General features: G+C 48.0%; 1 protein-coding gene across 1 annotated transcript in view; it reads left to right on the top strand.

Annotated features, from left to right (window-relative positions):
- POU2F3 (POU class 2 homeobox 3) overlaps window positions 1–18,964 on the top strand; it is a 43,182-nt gene extending 24,218 nt beyond the window's left edge. The window contains exons 5-14 of the mRNA XM_077788064.1: window positions 7,078–7,182; window positions 8,334–8,436; window positions 11,388–11,470; window positions 11,569–11,751; window positions 12,525–12,666; window positions 13,743–13,879; window positions 15,535–15,696; window positions 17,467–17,533; window positions 18,424–18,556; window positions 18,925–18,964. Coding sequence (XP_077644190.1) covers window positions 7,078–7,182; window positions 8,334–8,436; window positions 11,388–11,470; window positions 11,569–11,751; window positions 12,525–12,666; window positions 13,743–13,879; window positions 15,535–15,696; window positions 17,467–17,533; window positions 18,424–18,556; window positions 18,925–18,964 — 1,155 coding nt within the window. The remainder of the gene's footprint in view (window positions 1–7,077; window positions 7,183–8,333; window positions 8,437–11,387; window positions 11,471–11,568; window positions 11,752–12,524; window positions 12,667–13,742; window positions 13,880–15,534; window positions 15,697–17,466; window positions 17,534–18,423; window positions 18,557–18,924) is intronic.
- Window positions 18,965–23,248: the final 4,284 nt, after the last annotated feature.

Genomic DNA, 23,248 nt, shown 5'->3' with positions numbered 1-23,248 from the left:
CTGCACTTTATCTGTTCCTTAACATCCAGCTGCAGTCCGTTCCCAAACTCCTGCTCTCCTGCTTTGAAAGGGCAAACTTAATTTACAAGGTGCTTCCTACACCTGTTTCCTTGGCAAAATAACCTGGTGCAGCTCTTTCAGATGTGTCTGGGAGGGAGGGACAGAGATCTTTGTGCAAATTCCCTGCTCATCCTTCGGGAAACGCTTTCTGTGCTCACAGGGGACAAGCCCCAGTTTCGTGGATCTGTCTGAAGGGTCACAGAACTTGTTTGCCACAACAGAAACTCAGCCCAAGGCACGGCTGTCGCTGGCCAGCCGCAATCCAGGTGGGCCAGCATCTTTTTGTGAGGGCTGAATGGCACGAACTGCTGTGCCTGCTGTGATTCTCAGGGAGTCACCACTAATGAGGGGAGGACTTGGAGTCCTTCAAGGCCTTTCATCTGCCGAGCTCCAAGAATTCACCCCAAACCTGCACCACCCAGCCAGGGTGGGGCCCTGCGCCCGTCCTGCACGAGGGCAGCTCCCAGCACACGGAGGGGAAGGCCATGGCTTTCCAGCAAGGCTCTAATTTTGGACATCAGAGGGCAATTTCTCCCTCCCCAGAGGTGCTTGGTGTGGGATCAGTGGGTTTATCCAGCAGGGAACCCTCCTGCCTGCTTCCCCAGCCCATGGAATTCGCCTGGGTTGGGAGCAGAGAGCTGGTTCTGAGCTGCCCCAGCCCTTGGGCTTCATCCCTCCAGCCAAAATGAAACCCTGTGTGATGCTCTGCCATCATCTTCCTCCCTCTGCCATCTTCCTCCCTCTGCCATCATCTTCCTCCCCCTGCCATCATCTTCCTCCCCCTCCCATCATCCCCACTCTCCCTTTCTCTTTTAATTGCACTTCTTGCTGTGGTGAATGCAATCCCTCCAGCTGCTCTTCTTCTGTCCCAGCTCTCCAGGGCGTGGCAGCCCCTGCCAAAAATTCCAGGGACCAACGGGAGAGGCCCGTGGAGCTGGGATGGAGCCAGCCCCAGCCTGATTCTTGGTTAATTCTTCCTAAAATGTGGTGGGAAGTGTGTCCCTACCAAGGGCTACCTGGGCTGTGTGGGCACTCTCCTCGTGGATGACTAATCCAGGCATATCCACACAGTGCCAGGTGTTTGCATTTGTCACTGCCAGAAGGCACAGAGAGTCCTGAACAAACAGAGATTCCTCCCCATAGGCAAGGGCTGCACGGGGAATAAAAAAAAAATAATAAAAAAATTTTTAAAAGGGACATTTTTCATGCAGGGCAGATTCTCAGCTCAGAAAATCCCAATAAGGCAACTTTGGAGTGGAACGGGAACGTGCTTGGGCTCCAGGGACCTGTGTGAGCTTGCAGGAGGGCAGGGGAGAATCCATGGAGTGGTGTGTGTGAAATCAGGGTGATAAGGAAAGGGGCAGGGATGCAGCCCAGGGTGGGAGCAGAGCAGATAAGCACGGAGGTGTGGGCAGAGGTGGAGTTCTGGAGAGCTTTGGGAGTTGGGCAAGTGAAATGGGGAGAGACAGAGGTGCAGGGAGCAGTGCTGCAACCCACGGGAAGGCTGGGGGAGTCCTGGGAGGGAGGCAGGGCAGAAACCCCAGCTTTGATGGTGAGAAAATTATTGCCCAAAGCTTTGAGTGGAGGTCCTGGCCACTCTGACCAAGAAAATGGCATCTCCTGTTAAACTGCTCCCAGTTTGGGATGCCCACAGGGAAGGTCCCATGTGCTTGAAGAGCGCTGCGAAGAGGGAAGGTGCTGAAAGTTGCTTTTTCAGTATCTTTTCAGCAGTTCTGTGCCCCTGAGAGCGCTCAGCAGGCACAGACCTGGCCAGGACACTCCCACCTGAGCAGGTGTCAGTGTGGCCGAGCAGGGCAGGTGCTCTTCCCACCTCTGCTTTGCTTCTCCTCTCCCTTGCCCAGCTCCTGTGCCACAGGCGATCATTTGAGGTTCAGCAGAGCAAGGGGAAACTTCTCTCTCTTCCCTGTTTGTTTGGAAGCAAAAATTCCAGGGAAAAGCTCTACCAGAGAGCCCACAAGAGCTGCTGTGGTTCTGTTTGTTTTTTTCTGTTGAGCGTGCAGCTTGGTTGCTCCTAAAGTTTTGACTTCCCACCCCTGCTTTGACTCCAGCACAAGCATTTACATCCCAAGCTGAAGCTGAGGATAAACCCTATCAGATCAGACCTCAATGAATAAACTCAAAGGCCTCGTGGAGGGTGATGCAGGTGTGCTGAGGTTTGGGATTGCATTTGAATTTTCCAGCGTGCTGCCATGGCTGAGCTTTAGGACAGAGCTTGTTTGGGAGTTAATCCCACCCTGAATTCCTTTCTGTCATGCTGACAGCTTCCAAAAATTCCCAGCCTTCAGTGGGATATTAACATTACAGGGTGAATATCGTGGTGTTGCCGTGAAGGTTTTTTGCCTTCTTTCCAGGTGTCTGTTAAGCGCTGCTGAATGTGCAGGATAGTACATGTGGAAATAGTAATTGCAACCCCATTACTATTATTATTATTATTATTATTATTGCCATAATTTACCATTAGTGTGTTTTTTATTTTATGGGGCCCACGTGTGCAGGTAATTCACGGCGGAGCACTTACGCCATCGCAAGGTGGGAAGGCTCAGGGAGCTGCAAGAGCCTTGGATCCAGCTAAATGCCTTTTTCCAGCTTAAATCCTCCTCCCTGGGCTCGAGGCAAAGGGTTTTGGCACAGCTTGAGGCAGCCCTGCGGTGCTGAAGAGCGTTTTGGGGTGACTCAAAGCATTTTGGGGTGATTCAGTTGTTTTCAGCGAGGGCCAGGTGCTCCAGATCCTCTGTGTGCACCTGATCCTCCTCTCCCCTCTGCTCTGGAGGGCTGGGAGTGAGTCAAACTCTTCAGCACGGTTCTGAGCGTGAGATAAGGCAGATGTGGAGGCAGATAAATGTGTTTCAAAGAGGTCACTGGCTAAATAGGAGCTTCACAACAAATGGGGTTGTCTTCCATCTCCTACTGATGTGGTTCCTGCCTGATGGCTGGTGCAGGGCTTGGATAGGACAGATCCAGCGCTGGGTTTGGGAGAGGATTGGAGGCTCTGCATTGGTGGCTGAGCCAGGAGGACGATGGAGCTCTGCGTGTGTCACACCAGGAGCTCATCCCAAGGAGGACTCCGGGCTCTGACACATGGGGAAGATGTTGAGATTCTGCCCAAACTGGGATTACCCATGGAGGGCTCCAGCCCAACCAGTGGGATCCAACCAGCAGCCCACAGAACCCAACGCTGGTCAATCTGAAGGGAACAGCAGCAAGCAGAGCTGCTCAGGAGAATCTTCCCAATTTCCCAGTTTTTCCACTGCTCTCCAAGATGTCTGCAGGATGTTTTCAGAGCCGAGCGTTTGCCAGAAGTTCACAGATCAGTTACAAAACAGATGTACCTTTTTTTCTTTTCATTTTTTTTTCCTCTCCCCTTCTTCCTACTGGTAAGGAAGAGTTTGTGCAGTAATTGCAGGCAGGTTGGGAGATGTTTTCTTCATAATTCTCCTTCTTATGAAATGTTTATGAAACACCTTCCACAAATCAGTTACGCAAGCAGGCTCCGGAGCTTTGATCATTTTCCATCACCCTCAATGTGTTTCTTAGTTTGTTTTGCTTTTTGTTTTTGTGTTTAGGCCAGAGATAGGTAAGAAACCATCCATCCTTGCAGCTGTTCAAGCCAGCCACGGAAGGGACTCTCTCTTTTCCAGCCAGTCACCCTTCTCGTGTTTTTTTTTGCTCGGGGGCTGACACTGTTTCAAGGCTGTGAAAACATCCAAACATCCACTTGAGATTTGCAAGTGTGATTCCTGCCCTGGCCCAGAGGAGCTCCCGTGCCTCCAGCTGCCGTTACCCGCTCCCAGCCCTGCCCTGGGGCTCCCCTCGGGCCCCAAGGGAGGAAGGTGCTGCAGATTCACAGCCAAGAGCCCCCACGCCTCACCTCAGCCGTGGGGATCTGCAGCTCCTGCTCTTTGCCCTGCTCTTTTTCTCCATGGAATGGTTTGGCTTGGAAGATCATCCCGTTGCAACCCCTTGCCATGGGCAATGAAGCTTCCACCAGACCAGGTTGCTTTCCTTAAATACTGTTATTTTTCTGAGTAGAATTCAGTGGGAACAAAGTCTCTCCATTGCTTCTCATTCCCTTTTCCTCATCCTATAAAACCCAGTGGGAACAAAGTCTCTCCATTACTTCTCATTCCCTTTTCCTCATCCTATAAAACCCAGTGGGAACAAAGTCTCTCCATGACTTCCCATCCCTTTTCCCCATCCATGATCATCCTATAAAACCAGGACCCTGAGCAATCTCAGTGGGATCCCCTCTTGGTTTTACCCAAATCACTGTTTCTCACTTGCAATATTTCAGCAGAGCTCCCATCAAATTCTCTGAGGATTTCATCATTTCAACCTTTTTTTGGTTGGTTTTTTTTTTTTTTTTTCTTTTCGTTCCTCAAGGAAAACTCTTCCCATATTTGCAGGCATTTTCTGCAAATCCGGGGCAGATGCACTGGGAAAGGAGGAGGCAGCTCCTCCCCTCGTTTTATTAATCCGAAATTAACATTATTTTAAGGGAGTCTCATGATATTGAGTGGCCTCGCCCACAATGTGTGTGGTTTTTTGGGGTTTTTTTGGGTTTGGGGTTTTTTTCTTTTTTAATGTACACTTGGCAATATTGCCGGTTTAGCCAGGGAAGAAAAAGAAAGAGCGGGATTTGCATAAACCATCCCCAAAGTTTTTGGATAGATCCCGAACTCCTAATGAACAATTAGCCAGCTGCAGGCCTGTCGGGGAGAGGAAGAGGAGGGCGAGGTAAAATGGAGCCTAAACCCAATGGAAATAGGTGCAAGGGGGAGAAGGATTTGTCAAGAACAAACCCCAGGTTCCCGCCCACTGCGCAGGAGGGAGAATTCCAGGGCCGGGGGAAGGAGCAGAGGGAGATGTTGTTGTTTTTAAATCGGGAGCCGGTGCTTTGCCAAACCCACCTCCCGTTCTCCCATGGAGCCGTGCCGGGATGCGGCTACACACCCCTTTCTCCCTGGAGCGCCGCCAGCTCGTCCCGCTTGGCAGCTGGAAAAATTGATTTCAGTTTGGAAATGGCTCGTGCCTCTTCAACACCCCACTGCCATCGGGATCGCAGCTCAGGCGGCAGCCAGAGCCCGGCTCTGAGGCGCCAAAAACTGTAATGTCTTGGGACTGCTCAGCCTTGGATGAACCAGACAAACATTAACTTTTTTTTTTTTATTTTTTAAATTTTTTTATTTTTTACTTATTTGCCTCCGATGGATTCTTTTTAATGCAAAGAACATCCATAAATCCACGTGCCTGGATGGCTCAGGAGTAACGGGGTGTCCTCCTGAGCCTTTTTGCCTGACATTCAGCGACTTATCGCTGTCGATAGCGATCGAGAAGATCTTTCCACCTGATTTTTTTTTTTTTTCTTGCCCTGCCAAGCTAAGAGGGATGATCATGCCAACCTGAAAGGTAGGAAAGAGCTGGAATTCATAGCATGTCTACCTCTTGCTGCAAGGAGCTGGGAGTATTGCAAAACGAGTTTCGGCGGTGTCCAGAGCTCGAGTTGTAATGAAAGGGGTGTTGTAATCACCTTCCCTCCGAGCAGCACCTTCCAAAATGCAGAGGGGAACGTTGCAACTCCCTGCTCTGGAGCTGTTGAGCTTCTTGTGATCCCATTTTTCCTCCTTTTCTCCTCTTTGGTGGAGATCCATCAAAGCTTGGACTTGATGGTTGTAGAGGTCTTTCCCAACCAAAATTATTCCAAAGCAAAACTGTATTTTTTGCTTTGCTCAAATGGGCAGAAAAGCTCCTTCAAGCCCAAAACATTCGCTCGGGATGGGTTTGAGAGCCGGATTTCTTGTTCCCTTTTCTGGCAGGAGGTTGCAGGGCCTCAAGGCCCCATCGGTGGGACAAAGACCCTGCTCACCTTTGGGGGATGTGGGGTTTGGAAGGGATCTGGGAAAGTTCACTCCTAGGAGTCAGGGTGAATCTTCAAGAGTTTCAAGCTGTGTCCTTTGTAGAGTTCTCCTAGTTTTTCCTGGTTTTGGGAATTAGAGGCTGTGATGAGGAGTAATCCTTGATCAGGGTGTTCTCGTGCTGAGAAAAGGTTTGGGTGAATCATTTCTTGGAGGAGAGTTCTGTATCTTTCACCTGTCCCCTGTGCATGGACAGTCCTCACTCACCTTCCAGGAATTAACCTAAAAACTTCCAAAATCCTCCCCTCCCTCCTGTCCTGGTCAGCACTACCAAAAGACTTCAGCTACTACAATAATTATTATTATTATTATTTCTTAATAAATCAATTTTTAAAATGTATTAGCAAAGTTAGAAATGAAAGTGGAGATTGTGGAATAAACCAGAAACAAGGATTCAGTTCTGATCCCTGGGTGCATTTTTTTTCTAAGAATGTGTATTTTAAAATCATTATTTTCTTGTGGACAAAAACTTTGCAAGAACATTAAAATAGCTCAAAAAGACCACTGGACACCTGTGAAGTTTTCCAGTTATTTTTCCACAGCTTGTAACTGAGGAAGGAGATTTTCCTTGCAATTTCTTGTTGCTTTTTGGTAGAAATTGAACAAATTAATTTGGTGCCTGGAGTGCTGCATTTTCAAGACTGGGAGATTACTCTGTTTTTTTGAGGTCTTTTCCTCCACGACTTATCCTTTACCATCCCCTTGTACCATCCTCTGCTTCATGCAGGATAAAATGAGAGGTTTTCCATGTCCAGCCCTCCTATCAGGGCTTGAGTTGTGATCTGGAAAGGGCAACCACTTCTTATCTTCATTAAAACTCCACAGAAGGCTTTAAACTTTGAAAAGCTGCTTGAAATTGGTTGTTTCCTGAAGTGTTTTAATTGAGCAAAGTGCCAGGGGGCTTGGCAGAGCAGGAAAACTATCCATGGATAGAGTGGAGAGCAGGAGTGTGGAATAACCCTGATTTTCAGTGATGGAAACAGCAGAAAAATCCCTGTGAGGAGCCTCTCCCAGCTCCCCACTGCTCCTGCTCATCCCTCCTCCCTGCTCCTTCATTCGACAATTCCTTTGCTCTTTTTTGCAGATTAAAACCGAGGACCTCAGCGACTCCTTGCAACCTGCCATCCCCCCTCGGTCGGGTCACCTCGTGCAGGGATCATCCATGATGCCAGGCAGCCAAATCGCAGGGGTGAGTGACCTGGCTGCCCCTGGAATTCCAGGAAAAGAGGGAAAAAGCTGCTCCCGATCCCCTCCCCAAATTCCTTTGGCCAGTGGCAAAAGGAGCCTGAGATGGTGAGGGACACACCGAGCTGGAAAAGTGAATCCTCATCTTCCTCCTTGGCTTTTCACTCGTGCTGGGTGAGATTTCCTCAGAGGTTTGCTGAGCAGGGAAACCACCCCATGGTCAGGAAATCCCTTGGACTGGAAATAATTGGAGGCTGAGACAGCACCGTGGGGAAATGTCTGATAATGTTTGCCCTGCTCTTCCTCATTCATGAGTGTCTGATTAATGCCATTGTTGGAGATCGGGTTCTAGACCAGATTAACTCCTAATCTCAGCCTGTTGTTGCCTCAAATTGATTTACACCAGGGAAGAAATTAATTCCTCGAGGGAATTTTTTTTTCCTTAAGGTGGGAAATGTGGAGTTCAGCACTTAATTCTTGTTAAATTCTAGTGGGAGTTGGATGCCAGGCGGGCACACAGATGCTGAGGAATCCCTTCCCTCGTTCTTTCACGGGATATTCAGATCCATTATACAATTTAGGGATTCTTCAATTTCCCCAGTCTTCAGAGCAGTCCTGTGGGAAGCACTGTTGGTGAGCTGCTGTAATTTGCTGTGTGATTTTAGGCAGTTCACTCTGGAAATACTTTATCTGAAGAAACTGAAATCCGAGAGGTTTCACTGTTCTAACAATCAGAGTTTGATTGCCTTGAAAATGTCTTTATCAAGAGTTAACTTTTCCAGGGAAAAGCAGACACTTCTCCACATGGATGTCTCTGTACGCAATGAATTCTTCTCCCATACTTGAAACTTTTATACCTGCAGCCCTCCAGCCCCCAAATTCCCCAAATTCAGTGAGAATTCTTCTCCTACACCTGAAACCTTTGGGTCTGCAGCTCAAAAATGTCACCAACAATTAATTTTTCCAGGGAAAAGCAGACAATTCTCCACATGGAGCTCTCTGTATGCACAGAATCCTCTCTTACACCTGAAACTTTGGATCCTGCAGTCCTCCAGCCCTGAAATTTCAGAAATTTAGCCTGGATTTGTGAGGAGATGCTGTGTGAGGAGCGTAAATCCTTGAGTTTTATTGTTCCCTTTGTTTTTTTTTCTGTAGGACATGAGCTCTCTCCACACCCTGCAGCAGCTGGTGTTGCTTCCTGGGCACATGCAGTCAGTCCCCCAGTTCCTCCTGTCCCAGTCTCAGGCAGGACAACAAGGTAAGAGGAGGAAAAGCTGAGATGATGCTTTTTTGGGGCTTACCTAAAAACAGAGGCAAGACAAAACTAAGAGAATAAAAAGCACTTATATTCATTGAAGGGCCTTCAGGTACATTTAGAGCAGACAAAACCCACCCAAAATGGAGATTTAGTTTCACACTTTTATAAGTTTGGTCCATTTGCATTTTGGGAGTGAATCTTCCAATTAGAGCTTCAGCTAATGAAGTCATTTGTCCCAAATTTGCTCCCCCGACTCACTTTTGTTTCCATCTCTCTGGCCTGAGGCAGTGAGGTGTCCTTGATTTCCAGGCCTGGAGAGGAATTGTGTCTGCCCAAAATGGGGAAGCAGCAGCTCACACTGTGTGTGGAGTTTGGAGTTACACACTAAAGAATTGCAGGATGACAAATAGATGAAAAATATCAAATCCTAAGGCGGCAGAGATGGATAAAGACTGAAAAACCTCCCTTCTGGATGTGGGGTTTTCCCAGGGTGATGCTGCCCGGGGATGATCCCGGATCCATGGGGAGATGCTGCTGGCACCGGAGCCTTGTGCGCTCCTCGAGTGCCACCTTGGGGCCAGGCAGGGATCCCAGGCTGGGAAAATCCCGGGATTTTCAGGTCCGGGAGCAGCTCCGGGAGAGAGCGAGAGGTTTGGATATTCCATAGGGCAGGAAAGTTCTCCCTGCTCCCCAAATCAGCTCCAGGAAAGCGCTGAGGACTCGCTCCATGCTTCAGAAAGTCCCTGTAAATCTGGTTTTGCCCCCAATATTTTTCCAGCGTTTCTCCCACCCTGGGGATGTGGATGGAGGATGTTTTAGGCTTTAATTCATAACCTGGCAGATCCATGGGGATTTGGATCCTTTGCCTGTGCTTTGATTTATCCCAGCACAAGCTCCCTCCACATGAACTAAAATTCAGGATTATAACATTAAATCTCTGCAGCTTGAACCCACTGGTTCACGCACTCCAAAAGCAAGAGGGGAATTTATTTCTTCCTGACAGGATATAAATTCTCCTCTCTGCCAAATGACACTGAGTGATGGATAAAGATACTTGATGTATATTTACAAATAATTTTGAATTTATTAGTTTGAAATACAGTCAGGACAATCTATTCCTTGCTGCCTGATTTTATTCATGAATAATAAACATCTTTTACTGCAAAGCAGAACTTGCTGCCTTTGATAGATTAGAATTTATCTGTTCAATGACTTTTTTTGGCAGCTGTGTTTGCTTGTCACCCCTTCCAGTTCCAGGCTTGACCAGGAGTGGATATTCTGGAGTTTTGTGCAGGACATTTCCATTTGCATGGCTGACTGCCAGGTTTTAATGATCCTTTTGCCACATGCATACACAGCCAGTGGGGCGTGAAAATAAAGTGGAATTCGGTTCAAGTGTAGTTTTCTTCCTCCTGAAGAAAGGCAGAAAAATATTCTGGAATTATCCCTGAGGCCATCGGGGAATGCCCCAAGTGTCTCCTGATTTTGGACTGTGGGTCCATAAATGGATTTCCTGGATAAAGAGGCTTGGCTGGGAGCTGAACCTTTCCAACGGGGATATAAATTTTAGTTTGCTTTTGTTTTGAAGCTATCAGATAAATTCCCAGGTCTTAGTCTTCATTCCCAGTAAAACCCAAACCCCGAGTCATGGGTGGGAGAGCTCTGTAAAGGTGGGAGTGAAGAGATTTTGGGAATCCTGTCAGTCTAAATATTGCTGCTGAAATCTTCATCTCAGCTGTCAGACCGGTGATTCCTGAACCCAGCCCTTCATTTCCCTCCGAGCTGGAGCTGAGGTGTTCAATCATGATTTTAAAGACTCCAAATGACAGAGCATCTGCCATGTCCCAAGGCAAAGCCATTGCAGTGATTAATTACCTGCACTGCTAAAAATGTGCACCTCATTACCAGCCTGGATTTGAAATTTGAAGTTGTTCCAGTGTTAGGGAAGGTTTATTCCAACCCCAACCTAAGTAAATAAATGGGATTGTGCACATCAGATCTAAATTAAATAAGAAAAGGCAGAGGGTGGGGGGGGAGTGATTGATTCTGGAGATTGTTTTCCCTTTTATTAGCAGAAGTCCATAAATTTCTATGGATTTCCCTGTAATTGTCAGTTATAATCAATTAAATATATTGACTGCTCTGAGCAAGGTTATAAATCCTCACTAAATTCTGTAGCTTTCACTCACAATGGACTTGATACCAACTAAATTTCTAGGGAACTACACAACCTAATCCTGTAGGACATTCCCTCTAAGAGATATAGGCTTGTACTTGGCAGTTTGTCAACGAAACAATTACACACTCTCCATAAATCCCAGTTTTTGTTGGGTTTATGGATTTCCCTTCTTTCTTCCTTTCATCATTCCATGTCAGCTCCGACGTTCTGAAAGAAATTCAATTTATTTGAAATAGAGTAGGGTAGGAAAGGAAGGGTCAGATGGCTTCCAAATGACATTTGAAAATGAAATGTAGAATTGAGAGCAGAGTGGGAGGGCTCATGAGATTAACTGGAGGATCAGGGTTTTCTTAACAAGATGAAGTGGCTGAAAGTTGGAGTCACAAGGGCTTATATTGGAAATAAGAGGTCCATTTTTCTAAGAGCTACAATAATTAAGCACCGAGAGAAATCCCCAGGAAGGATGTAGGAAATTCTCTGCTGCTTGGCACCTAAAATCAAGATTAGAGGTCTCTAAAATGCCTGAGCGTGACGAGCGACACACAGGGATCAGCAAATGAGATATTTCACTTCTGCCATTATTGTAATAATCCCTGCAGGCTAAAAAGCCACAGGAAAAACCTTTTCTTTCTCATGGCCCAGCTCAGAGCCAGACTCGTTCCTAACGGCCAAAATTCTTGTATTTTGGGCAAGAAATAACAAATGGAGCTTCCCACTCCGAGCTTTCCTGGGGGTGCTCACTGACCAGTGTGTCTCTTTTTGATCTCCTCAGCTTTGCAGCCAAACCTCCTCTCCTTCCCTCAGCAACAGGGCAGCCTCCTCCTCTCCCAGCCCGGACCCAGCCTGGCCTCCCAGGTAAGAGCACACCCGAGGGCGTGGCAATGGCACGGGAAACACTGTGGTTTTTGTTATTTTTGTGACTCTGAGCGCCTTTTTTGGGGTGGTTTGGACAGGCTGTGGGTCGCTCTGGCCTCCCTGGCTCCTCGGTTGAACCCCACCTGGACGTCCCCCAGCACTTGCAAGTGGCAAAGCACCTGACCCCAGCAGGAGCTTCCGAGGAGCCCAGCGACCTGGAGGAGCTGGAGAAGTTTGCAAAGACTTTCAAACAAAGGAGGATCAAGCTGGGGTTCACACAGGTGAGAGGGAGGGGATGTGGGGGAGTTTGGGGCAGAGCTGTGGATGAAGGAAAGGCTGGGTTAAATTTGGGTTATTTTGCAGCATTGCCTTCCAAATACACAAAGAGACAAACCCTCCCTAGCACCTTACCACCATAACCTCAATATCTGCACCCTCCCAGCATTCAGGGGTGGGGGCAGATTCCTGGGGGCAATAAATCCCCTTTCCCTGGCAGGCAGGTCATGGAAACAAGACTGAAGCTATCCTGGAAGAAGTCTGAGGGGATGTTTAGGCTACAAGAGGAATAAGTCCTTCACTGAAAGAACGATCTGGACTCATCTGCCCAAGGAGGTGGTGGAGTCACTGTTTAAAAAAAGCCTGGACGTGGCACTCAGTGCCATGATTTATTTGATGAGGAGGTGTTGGGTCATAGGTTGGACTTGATGATCTCAAAGGTCACAGAATCACAGATTTACAGGTTGGAAGAGACCTTCAGCATCATCAAGTCCAACCCAGCCCCAACACCTCAACCCTGGCACCCAGTGCCACATCCAGGCTTGTTTTAAACACACCCAGGGGTTGTGACTCCACCACGTCCCCGGGCAGCCATTGCAGAACTTTATCTCCCTTTCTGTGATAATTTTCCTAATATCCAGCCTAAATTTCCCTTGGCACAGCTTGAGAGGTCCTTTCCAGGCTGGTTAATTCTGTGACTCTGTGGTTCTGCGTGGGGCTGGGGCAGCTGGAATGGGTTTCCCCGTGCTCACGCTGGGATTTGGGTGTCCCCTGGCAGGGGGACGTTGGCCTGGCCATGGGGAAGCTCTACGGCAATGACTTCAGCCAGACCACGATCTCCCGCTTCGAGGCTCTCAACCTGAGCTTCAAGAACATGTGCAAGCTGAAACCCCTGCTGGAGAAGTGGCTCAGTGATGCAGGTAGGTGACATCAAGGCAGAAATGCCACCAATGCCTTGTGCAGGCTGGACTAGAACAGAGCTGGAAAGAATAAAGCAGGGATTTATTCAAAGGATCTCCTCCATGGATCCACCTTGGGCAGCACCAGAGCTCAGCCACGACTGCACCCAAGATGAACCAAAATGGTCCAAAATGAACCCAAGATAACCCAAAATGGTCCCAAAATGCACGAGCGCTCCCGGGGGCTCTCCCTGGGATCAGTTCTGCTCCATTGGCACCTTGGAGTTCATTGTCCCATTCCAGCTCCAGCCCATCAGTCCCATCCTGCTTGTTTTTCTCTCTCCAGCCCACGGTGTTTGTGCTCCTGGGCTGAGGTTTGGATCATTTGTCCTTGGTGCCCAGCTGGAGCAGGAATTGTTTTGTGTCCCTGCTCTGTGCACAGAGCTCAGCATCCCCTCATGTGAAGCCCAGACCCACTGAAGCAGCACAGAATGTGAAAAATAGAAAAGCCAAACCTGAGGCATCACCACCATCAGGAGAGGATCCATCCAGGAACCTCAAATCCCTTCAGCCCCTCCCTGTGCAAGCTGGAGAAGAAGGGGAGGAACTGCTGAGATGCTGAGGGATCAGCCCAGGAGGTGCAGCTGGAAAAGGATTTCCCTGAGAGGGGAATTCCCAGGGGCAGCAGGATTTGGAGTGGGTCCTGTGCTGACCTCACGTCTGCCTCGTGCTTCACCCAACCCTTCAGGATGTCTGAGCCATTGGTCATCTCAGCCACCCCCAGCCAAATGGTTTGGTCACATCCTTTTCTGTGTGAAATGAAATTATTGGAACACTTCTGGTCCCTAGCAGGGCAGGCTAGAAATCAGGCTCACAAAGGAAAAACAATGTGTGGATTAAAACATTTTACTGCTTTGACTTGGACAAGTTCATTGATTGATTCAGAGCAATTTTAATCATTATCAGAGGGAGGATCCACAGTGTAGGAACAATTAATCTATTTTAGAAGAAACACTTGTTTCACAGGAAGTATCTGGGAATGAAAATAACTCGTTATCTTCTTGAATATCTCTTTTTCCCCCTCCCTCTTCCCCCAGAATCTGCTCCTTTGGATTCCTCCATGAGCACCCCCAATTCCTACCCCTCAGTGAACGAGATGTTTGGACGGAAAAGGAAGAAGAGGACCAGCATCGAGACCAACATCCGCTCCACCCTGGAGAAGAGATTCCAAGATGTGAGGGGAAAATCTTTCTGTCTGCTGGCAGCTCTCCCCGAGCCTGGCATTTGCAAGCCTGTGGCACTGAGTCCTCTCAAGAAAAGAGGGTTTTTTAGGGGGTATTTATTTGATAGCAGGCTAGAAAACGCTTGAAGAAGCAACAGGAAAAGTGTGAATCCCAAAGGAATTCCCTATTATTTGACAGTAGGTTAAAAATGCTTGAAGGAGTTAACAGGAAAAGAGTTAGACCCAAAGAAATTCCCAATTATTTCCTTGTTGAATGTTATTCTAAGGGAATTATGATCTTAGCACCGCGTTTCCCCATTTTCACCCACTGGGCCAAAGCTGATCTCTGCACCCAACTCTTTTCTTTGGGAGTTGCAGATGTGTCACAGGAGCTCTGTGGCCACAATGCCCCATTGAGCAGCTCTTGTGAGTCCCCAGAACTTGTTGCTGCAAATATTTTTCCTGAACCCGTTCAGAAGTGGAGCCCTTTCCAAGAATTTCAAGAAAAATCACTGCAGACATCAAATAGAATTTTAATCAATAGGACTAAACTGTGCCTTGGAAATCTCTCAATCAGAACTGTTCCTGTGCTGTTTTTTTCTTGTCTTCTGCCTCATAGAAAAACTTGCTCAGTCTTCATCAGATCGTTTTAGCAGCTCATTTTGAGCTGGTAGAAAGCATTTTCTGCAATGGGAATATTATCTTGGCACTTCTGTGCCAGGTGTCTTTGACATTTCTGAGCTTCAACTCTGAGCAGACCCCACAGAGCTAAAAGGAATGAAAATAAATGACTCGGGGGGCAGGGTGGGCTCCGTTAATTCCATTTCTAAGTGAGAAAGGGAAGAGAGGGGCAGTGACTTTTCTGAGCTTGGACAGTGGCAAGGCCACCAAGTTGAGGTGAGCCCAGCACTGATTTTGGAGCTGATAAGGTCGAAGAGGGAAGTGATTTATAACAGGGCAGGAGCTGTGACTCATCTCCCCCTGAGCTGATGTGCAACCAGAGGCACTTTGTGGTTCACAGAACCTAATCCCTCACCCAAATATTTACCCTGGGAGCTTTTGACCCTCCCCAGCTCGAAGGAACCCCACCCTTGTCCTCCCAGCAGCCCCTGATGCTCTTTGGGGCTTTTGAACCTCCTGCCTCTCTCAGCAGAACCCCAAGCCCAGTTCAGAGATTTCCTTGTGCTTTTTGAGTCTTTTGAACCTTTTGCCTCTCTCAGCAGAACCCCAAGCCCAGTTCAGAGATTTCCTTGTGCTTTTTGAGTCTTTTGAACCTCCTGCCTCTCTCAGCAGAACCCCAAGCCCAGTTCAGAGATTTCCTTGTGCTTTTTGAGTCTTTTGAACCTTTTGCCTCTCTCAGCAGAACCCCAAATCCACTTCAGAGATTTCCTTGTGCTTTTTGAGTCTTTTAAACCTTTTGCCTCTCTCAGCAGAACCCCAAATCCACTTCAGAGATTTCCTTTTGCTTTTTGAGTCTTTTAAACCTTTTGCCTCTCTCAGCAGAACCCCAAGCCCAGAGATCCCAGTCCAGAGCAGATTTCTTCTGGTTTTTGGGGCTTTTTTAACCTGCTGCCTCTCTCAGCAGAACCCCAAGCCCAGAGATCCCAGTCCAGAGCACATTTCTTGTGTTCTTTGGGGCTTTTTTAACCTGCTGCCTCTCTCAGCAGAACCCCAAGCCCAGCTCAGAGGAGATCTCCTTGATAGCAGAGCAGCTCTCCATGGAAAAGGAAGTGGTTCGGGTCTGGTTCTGCAACCGGCGCCAGAAGGAAAAGCGGATCAGCTGCCCGATGCCATCCCCCATCAAATCACCCATCTACAACTCCAGACTGGTGAGGGACTTCAGGTTCAACCTCCTGAGTGGAATCTGATCCAGAACATTTATTATTATTCCATCCACTGAAAACAATCAGCTCAATGATAACAATTAATTAAGCGAGAATTCTATTTATTGAAAACAGTGGGAAGAAAAGTCAAGTTTCCTGGGAGGAATTGATTAGTTTAATCGTAGGATAATTTAGTCAAATCATGATGCTGTCCTAAAGCTTTTCCCCTCGAGATTGATGAAGAAAATCTTTCAGAAATTAATGGGGGATGAGGATTACATAAATTTATATCAATTAACTGCATTTCTGCTGCTTCATTTAAGAGTTGCTTGGTGCCTTTGCCATTTAAAAGTGGCAGGAACCTCCTCAGTGCTGCAGCTCCCACAGGAGTGGGAGGCAGAACCTGAATTTTATCTTAAAATCTCCTGGCTTTTGGAATCCTCCATCAGAAGGCAGGAAAACATCATGGGAAGTTTGGTTCCCAAAAAAAAAAACCCATTTGGATTCCCACAGCAGGAGCTTGGGTGAATGATTCCTCTGTGACTGTGCTGTCCTCAGGAATAAATCCTGATTTAGATGGCAGCTCCAGGTTGCCAATTGGCACCTGAGAATTGAGCTCCCTGAAGGAAATTGGGATTTTTTTTTTGTGCCCAAAAGCAGAGGGAGCTGGGAAGTTTCAGGCTGAGACATCCAAAGGGCACTGGCTCCTACAAGTTTTACCTGGAGACTTCCAGAAAATGTGATGGTTTCAGGCTTTTCCACAGCTGATCCATACATTTAGATGGATGTGGAGAGTGTCAGGCACATGCAACACTAATTCTGATTTCTTCGCATGGCCTTGAATATATACACACACACACACACACATGCATATATATGATAATATATATAATGATATAGAGATATAATAGATATAAAAATATAACAATGCATACATAAAAAATACATAATGATATATAATATTTATATATAATATAATACATACACAAAACAATATCTATATATAATGATATAGAGATATGTATATATTAAAATAATTATTATATCTAATAATAATTAGATATTATGATCATATATTATTGTGTATAATATACTATTATAATATATAGACAATAATATACTATAATATAATATAATATAATGTAATGTAATATATATAATATAATATAATATAATATAATATAATATAATATAATATAATATATTTTATATATTATATTATTATATTTATTATATAATATATCATATATCATATATCATATATCATATACCATATAACATATAACATAACATATAACATATAACATATAACATATAACATATAACATATAACATATATCATATAATGTGATGTAATGTAATGAATAAGAATAATACAGTGATATAGATATATATAAAGATATATTTTATATATTATATATTTTATAATAATAATAATACAGTGATATGATATAGATATATAGAGGGATATATATTCTATATAATAATACTAATACAGTGATATATATAGATAGATATAGATATAGATATAGATATAGATATAGATATAGATATAGATAGATATAGATATAGATATAGATATAGATATAGATATAGATATAGATAGATGGGAATGGTGTTTTTCCCCTGGAAAAGGACTGGAAATAGCCATGGGAGCCCCAGCTGTGGGTGCTGTGTCCCTGGGAGCCAGCTGCCTCCGCAGGGGCTGTGAAAGGAGTGGCAGGGTGCGATTCCTGCGCTGCCAAATGCTCACCGCCTGCCTCTGTTCCTGCCCAGGTCTCTACCTCAGGCTCCTTGGGGCCCCTCTCTGTCAATCCCGTGCACAGCACCATGCCTGGGACTGGTGAGCCTTGGGGAACCTCCCTCCCCTCCTTCCATCCCTGGCTCCTCCGTTTCTGGGCCACATTTGCAGGATAATCCTCAGCAGAGCCTTGGCTTTGGCCAGGGAAAGTGTCCCCACGCAGCTGGGATGAGAACAGCCCAGCCGTGCTGTTGGGTGGGGTAGAACCATGGAAAACATGGGGAAAAGAACATTTCCAGCACTATCCTGGCCTGGGGTGTTTAGTTTTGGGAGCCAGGCACAACTGGGAGCTAAATAAAAGGGTGGCTTAGAGTCAGATCTCCTTGGAGACCAGAGATTCCCAAATATAGGGACATTCCTGGGGTGCCCCCACCTTCCCCAGGGCTGGGAATCAGAGGAGCCAGATAAAGGGTAGACCAGTGTCACATCTCCTTGGAGAACTCAGATTCCCAGATACAGGAACATGGGACATTCCTGGAGTCCCCCCACTTTCCCCAGGGAACAGAGAATTAGAGGAGGCAGATAAAGAGTGGGTTAGAGTCAGATCTCTGTGAAGACCAGAGATTCCCAAATATAGGAACATGGGACATTCCTGGGGTGCCCCCACTTTCCCCAGGGCAGGGAATCAGAGGTGGATCAGTGTCACATCTCCCTGAAGATGAGAAATTCCAAGATATAGGAACACGGGACATTTCTGGGGTGCCCCCACCTTAACCAGGGCTGGGAATCAGAGGTGCCAGATAAAGGGTGGATCAGTGTCACATCTCCCTGAAGATCAGAAATCCCCAAATACAGGAACAGGGGACATTCCTGGGGTGCCCCCACCTCCCCCAGGGCAGGGAAGCAGAGGAGCCACGGGGTGGGCACGGGGATGGGCTGGGAATGTTTGGGCAGGAAGAGATGCCAGGCTCACTGTGCTCTGTCCCACACAGTGACATCCTCGTGCTCCCCAGGGAACTCCAGCAGGCCCTCGTCCCCTGGCAGTGCCCTCCATGCCAGCAGCCCCGGCACAGCCCAGAGCAACTCCAAAGCTGCCATGAACTCCTCTGGCTTCAACTCTTCAGGGTAAGGCACAGCCCTCAAAAAACCCCAGACCAACCCAGGGTGTCGGGGGCTGGAGGAGAACACCGGGATCTCCAGGAAGAACAGGGAAATCCTTAGGGATTCCAGCAGTGTGGAGTGTCAGGCTTCATGCGTGACCTCTCAGGGACAGGGTGGGATTGTTGTGGTGTCCTGTGCAGGGACAGAAGTTGGGTTTGGTGACCCTGGTGGGCCCCTTCCAGCTCAGGATATTCTGGGATTCTCGGGAGTGGCAGGATGCGATTCCTGCTGAACAACCCGCGGGACGTGCCGACCCGAAGCCGGGCGGCGCGGGAAATCAAAATGATTTTTACTCCGAGGCGAAACTTCTCGTTGTTCCATGCTGCCCACAGCTCCTGGTACCGATGGAACCAACCCACCTACCTCCACTGAGACCTCGTGCAGCGAGGGCCAGAGCAGCTCTGCCTCCCGGCCGTGCGTCACCCACCGCGCCCGGGGCCTCCAGTGCCTTCCACCGCCAGGAACCCCGCCAGCGGGGCTGTGCAGGGACTCAAACTGCAGCCCAGCCCCTGCAGTGACATTTTCCCTCTTCCCCCAGCCCCCACAGTGCCACTGTCCCCTTCCCCAAGCCCCCACAGTGCCACTGTCCCTCCAGGGCGAGCCCCGGCTTCGCTGTCCTCGCATGGCTCCTCCGCTTGCAGCTCCTGTGTCAGGGCTCTCCTTTCTCTCTCTCCCTCTGTGTCCCTCTCTTTCCTCTGTCCCCATCCCGTCCCCGAGCCCCCCAAAAGGAAGGAGGGTCCCTCCTGCTGTTCCTGTCACGCACAGCCCCCAAACTGAGCCGAGGTTTGAGTTCATTTCACCGCAGCCCCGTGGCTGGGTGGGAGCCTTGGTTTCCCCCAGGCTCCCCACCCACTTGCTTTGCGCCTCCTGCTCCCTTTCTAAAGGTGCTTTTTGTTTTATTTTTCCTGCCTTTTTTTTTTTTTTAATTAAGTATTTTAGAGCCTTCTTATTTTTTCCTTTAAAAAAAAAACAACCAAACAACCAAAAAAAAAAATTGTCTTTTGCAAAACTCGTGTCCAGGTCTTGTTATTGCTGGAAACCTTGGGGGAAATTGTGATTTGTGTTGATTTAGTGGGACTTTTTTACTTCTTTTCCTCTCCTTTTGCGTTTTATCTTATACCAAATAATAACAAGCTATTATTGAGATGCCTTCTGGTCTTTGAGCTGTAAGGAATTAATTTTCTGTTCTCTGTTGTTGTGTTCACGTAGTATTGCTTGAGGTTGGTGTGTGCTAGTGCTTGGGAATTCCATGAGATTCCAAAGGAAAAGTCAATTTTCACAGCCTATCACCAGGAAAATTATGGTTACAAATCCACTCTTATTTTTCCTGTATTTTTAATTAATTTTGGCTGATACAGATATTTATATTTAAAGATTAGCAGATAAGGACAAATTTAAACATCAGTCTGAACCTTTGGGCCACTCTGTCTTATTTTACTTCCTGCATGACCTTGGAGAAAGGAGTTGATCCCTGATAGGCAATGGTGATGAAAATCCAATTTCCTTCTCCCAGTGCTCAATTGTGTCAAAGAGCAGAATTTAGGGGAGGATGAACATCACAGCTGATTCTCCTGCCACCCATCACCGAGGACATTTATTAACCCAAACCTCAGCACAGCTGTAGTTTCCAGCTTGTTTCAACTGTGAAAATCTCAAATTAATTCATAGATTATCAGCAATTATTCCAACAGTGAGCACTGGTTGTCTTCAGAACCTCGGCCTGCATATTTTACCCAGGAATTCCTGAATTAACTCCTGGGACCTGAGCTGCAATTTGTATTTTGCCTTCAGAGTTAAGTGACTTGGTCCAGACTTGCAGAGGTTTGTGAGACCTTTAGTCAAAAGGGATCAAAAATAAAGTTAAATCAGCTATTTCCAATAATCTATTTACAATTTACTGTACATCAATATGCTCTTAGAGCCTTGAGAAGATACATTAAAATACAAATCTGGCTTCTATTCCAAACCATTGAATTTAGTTCTAAGGAATCCCTCTAAGTAATTTGCTCCCCACCTGCACGAATTTTGGAATAATGCTTCAGAAAACTGGGAGGGAAAACCACCAATGTATTAAAAGCTGAATAACAGCACCTGCACGTGAATATTTCTGCTGAGATCAAGATGTGCCAGGCGTTGTGCAAAAACATCCTGAGGCTTCATCTCCTCCACAAAGTTTATAAACACAACGACAAATCCCCGGGATTTATTGATAAACCGGCCCTGAGTGGGAAAACAAACACCAGCAGTTTGTTTGCTCCACAAAAAGCTCCAGCTGGAAGGGAAAAATTTCCTTCCCCTGCCACCCAGGAACGCTTCCAGCCTGGCAGGAGAGCATCCCAGGGGTTGAAAATAAACACAGCAGGGAATTGCAGCTTTCCACGGAGAACTCGCTGACTCCCCAGAGCTGAGCAGCTCCTGTGCTTGCCCCTCTCCAAGGAGATCCAGCTCCAACCAGGGCCACCTCATAAATTGATATTTAGCAGTGCCCAAGTTCAAGTAAGGCCTGGGGAGGGCTGAAAAATTGACAAATTGTTGTTGGTATTTAAGTTTTAATTATTTTAATTTTTTTTTTTATTCACTCATTCATTTTTTCCTCCTCTAATTTCCACCCGTGAGGAGAGGGAGTGCAAGCTAAGGGAATTTTCCTTACATTATATTTTCCTTATATATATTTTCCTTATATTTCTTTAGTCCTTCCCAGCTTTCCCTTGTGGCCTGAAGTGACATTTTGAGCATTTCCCAGTGCCCAAATGGTGCCACCAAGTTCCCTCATCATTCCTGATGCTCACAGCCTCGGGATTTCCAGCTCTGGTAGACTCGGCGTGGATCCTAACAGTCCAATAAAATATTTTAGCTGAAATTCAGGCTCAGCTTTACAGATGCCAGCAGGGATTAATACTCAAAACTGCAGTGGGACCCCATTTCTCTGTGCTGGGGGTCCTACTTTAAAATGCCAGAAAAGGAGATAAAAATCAGCAAGTTTTAGCTCAAATATGAGAACAACCTATAATCTAGGAGCCAGTGAAAGGGATATTTGAATGTCTAACTCCCAGGAGCATCCTGTGGAGTGCAGATCTCACTGGGAAGGGCTCTTGTGCTCTCAGTTGTTTCACTCCCAGTGTAGAGCTCTGGCTGCAGGGAAGAATTTGGGTTGTTTGGGGGACGCAGTATCGGATTTTAAAGTAAACTGAGTCAGGAATGACACAGTGCTGGCAGCGAGCTGGCTGGCAGGGCTTGGAAAAGCACAGCCCTGTCCTGGTTACTCACTCCTAGCCATGAGCTTGGCCCCAGCTCAGCTCCTGGCTCACTCGTCCTGTTCTGCACGTTCTGTGTCACATCTCCCTGAGCACCGAGTGGCCGGCACCACTCCCAGCCCGGCGCGAAGCCTCTGACTCCTGCCTCAGTTTCCCCTCCTCGCAACCCGCACAAAGGTGCTCCCTGCACCCCTAGCTGGGAGAGACATCGGAACAAGACTCCAGGACACTCGGCCAAACAGAAAAGAAAAAATAACAAAAAGGAAGAAAAGAAGATAAAGAACACCAGCACCTCCCATCTTGCCTGATCCAGCTTTATTCTCCATCACCAGAGAGGAAAACGCCAGAATAAACTCCGGGCGCCTCCGGGACGGCTCCAGCCGGGCGAGCCGAGGCTGGGCGGAGGTACCGAGCGCCTGTCCCCGTTCCCCGTTCCCTATTCCCCGTTCCCCGTTCCCCGTTCCTCGTTCCCCGTCCCCTGTTCCCCGTTCCCTATTCCCCGTTCCCCATTCCCCGTTCCCCGTTCCCCATTCCCCATTCCCCGTTCCCCGTTCCCCATTCCCCGTTCCCCGTTCCCCATTCCCCATTCCCCGTTCCCCGTTCCCCATTCTCCGTTCCCCGTTCCCCATTCTCCGTTCCCCGTTCCCCGTTCCCCGTTCCCCGTTCCCTGTTCCCCATTCCCCATTCCCCGTTCCCCGTTCCCCATTCCCCATTCCCCGTTCCCCGTTCCCCATTCCCCATTCCCCGTTCCCCGTTCCCCGTTCCCCGTTCCCCATTCCCCGTTCCCCGTTCCCCGTTCCCCATTCCCCATTCCCCATTCCCCTTTCCCCATTCCCCATTCCCCGTTCCCCGTTCCCCATTCTCCGTTACCCATTCCCCGTTCCCCGTTCCCCGTTCCCCATTCCCCGTTCCCCGTTCCCCATTCTCCGTTCCCCATTCTCCGTTCCCCGTTCCCCGTTCCCCGTTCCCCGTTCCCCGCCCCGGGGCTCCGCGCATCCCCGCCCGCCTGCGGGGCAGGGAAAGCGGGGCTGAGCCAGCGGGAGCGCGGCCGAGCATCCTCGGGGGATGCAGCGGGGGCCGGGCCGAGCCGGGCCGGGCCGGGCAGGGCAGGGCAGGGACGATAAAAGGCTCCGGCAGCCCCGGCACCGCCTCCCCGCCCGGGCAGCCCAGCCGGGCGCGGTCCCGGGCGCGCAGAGCCGGAGCGGGTGAGGATTTGGGGGTCTCGGGCTCTCGGGTACCCCCAGCCCCGTGCTGGGATGGGGTCAGGTCCTCCCTAGAGCCCGAGGGCAGCGGGAGGGGCGGGGATATGGTTTTCCTGCTGGGGAAATTTGGAAACGGTGCTAAGGGGGGTCGGGACAAGGTTTGTTCTGCTCCTTTGGGTTGTTTGTGGGGTTTTCCTCCA

This window comes from Lonchura striata, chromosome 23 (assembly GCF_046129695.1).
Source record: "Lonchura striata isolate bLonStr1 chromosome 23, bLonStr1.mat, whole genome shotgun sequence".
NCBI lineage: Eukaryota > Metazoa > Chordata > Aves > Passeriformes > Estrildidae > Lonchura > Lonchura striata.
The sequence above is the reverse complement of the archived record's forward strand: the minus strand, read 5'-3'. Positions and strand labels throughout refer to the sequence as shown.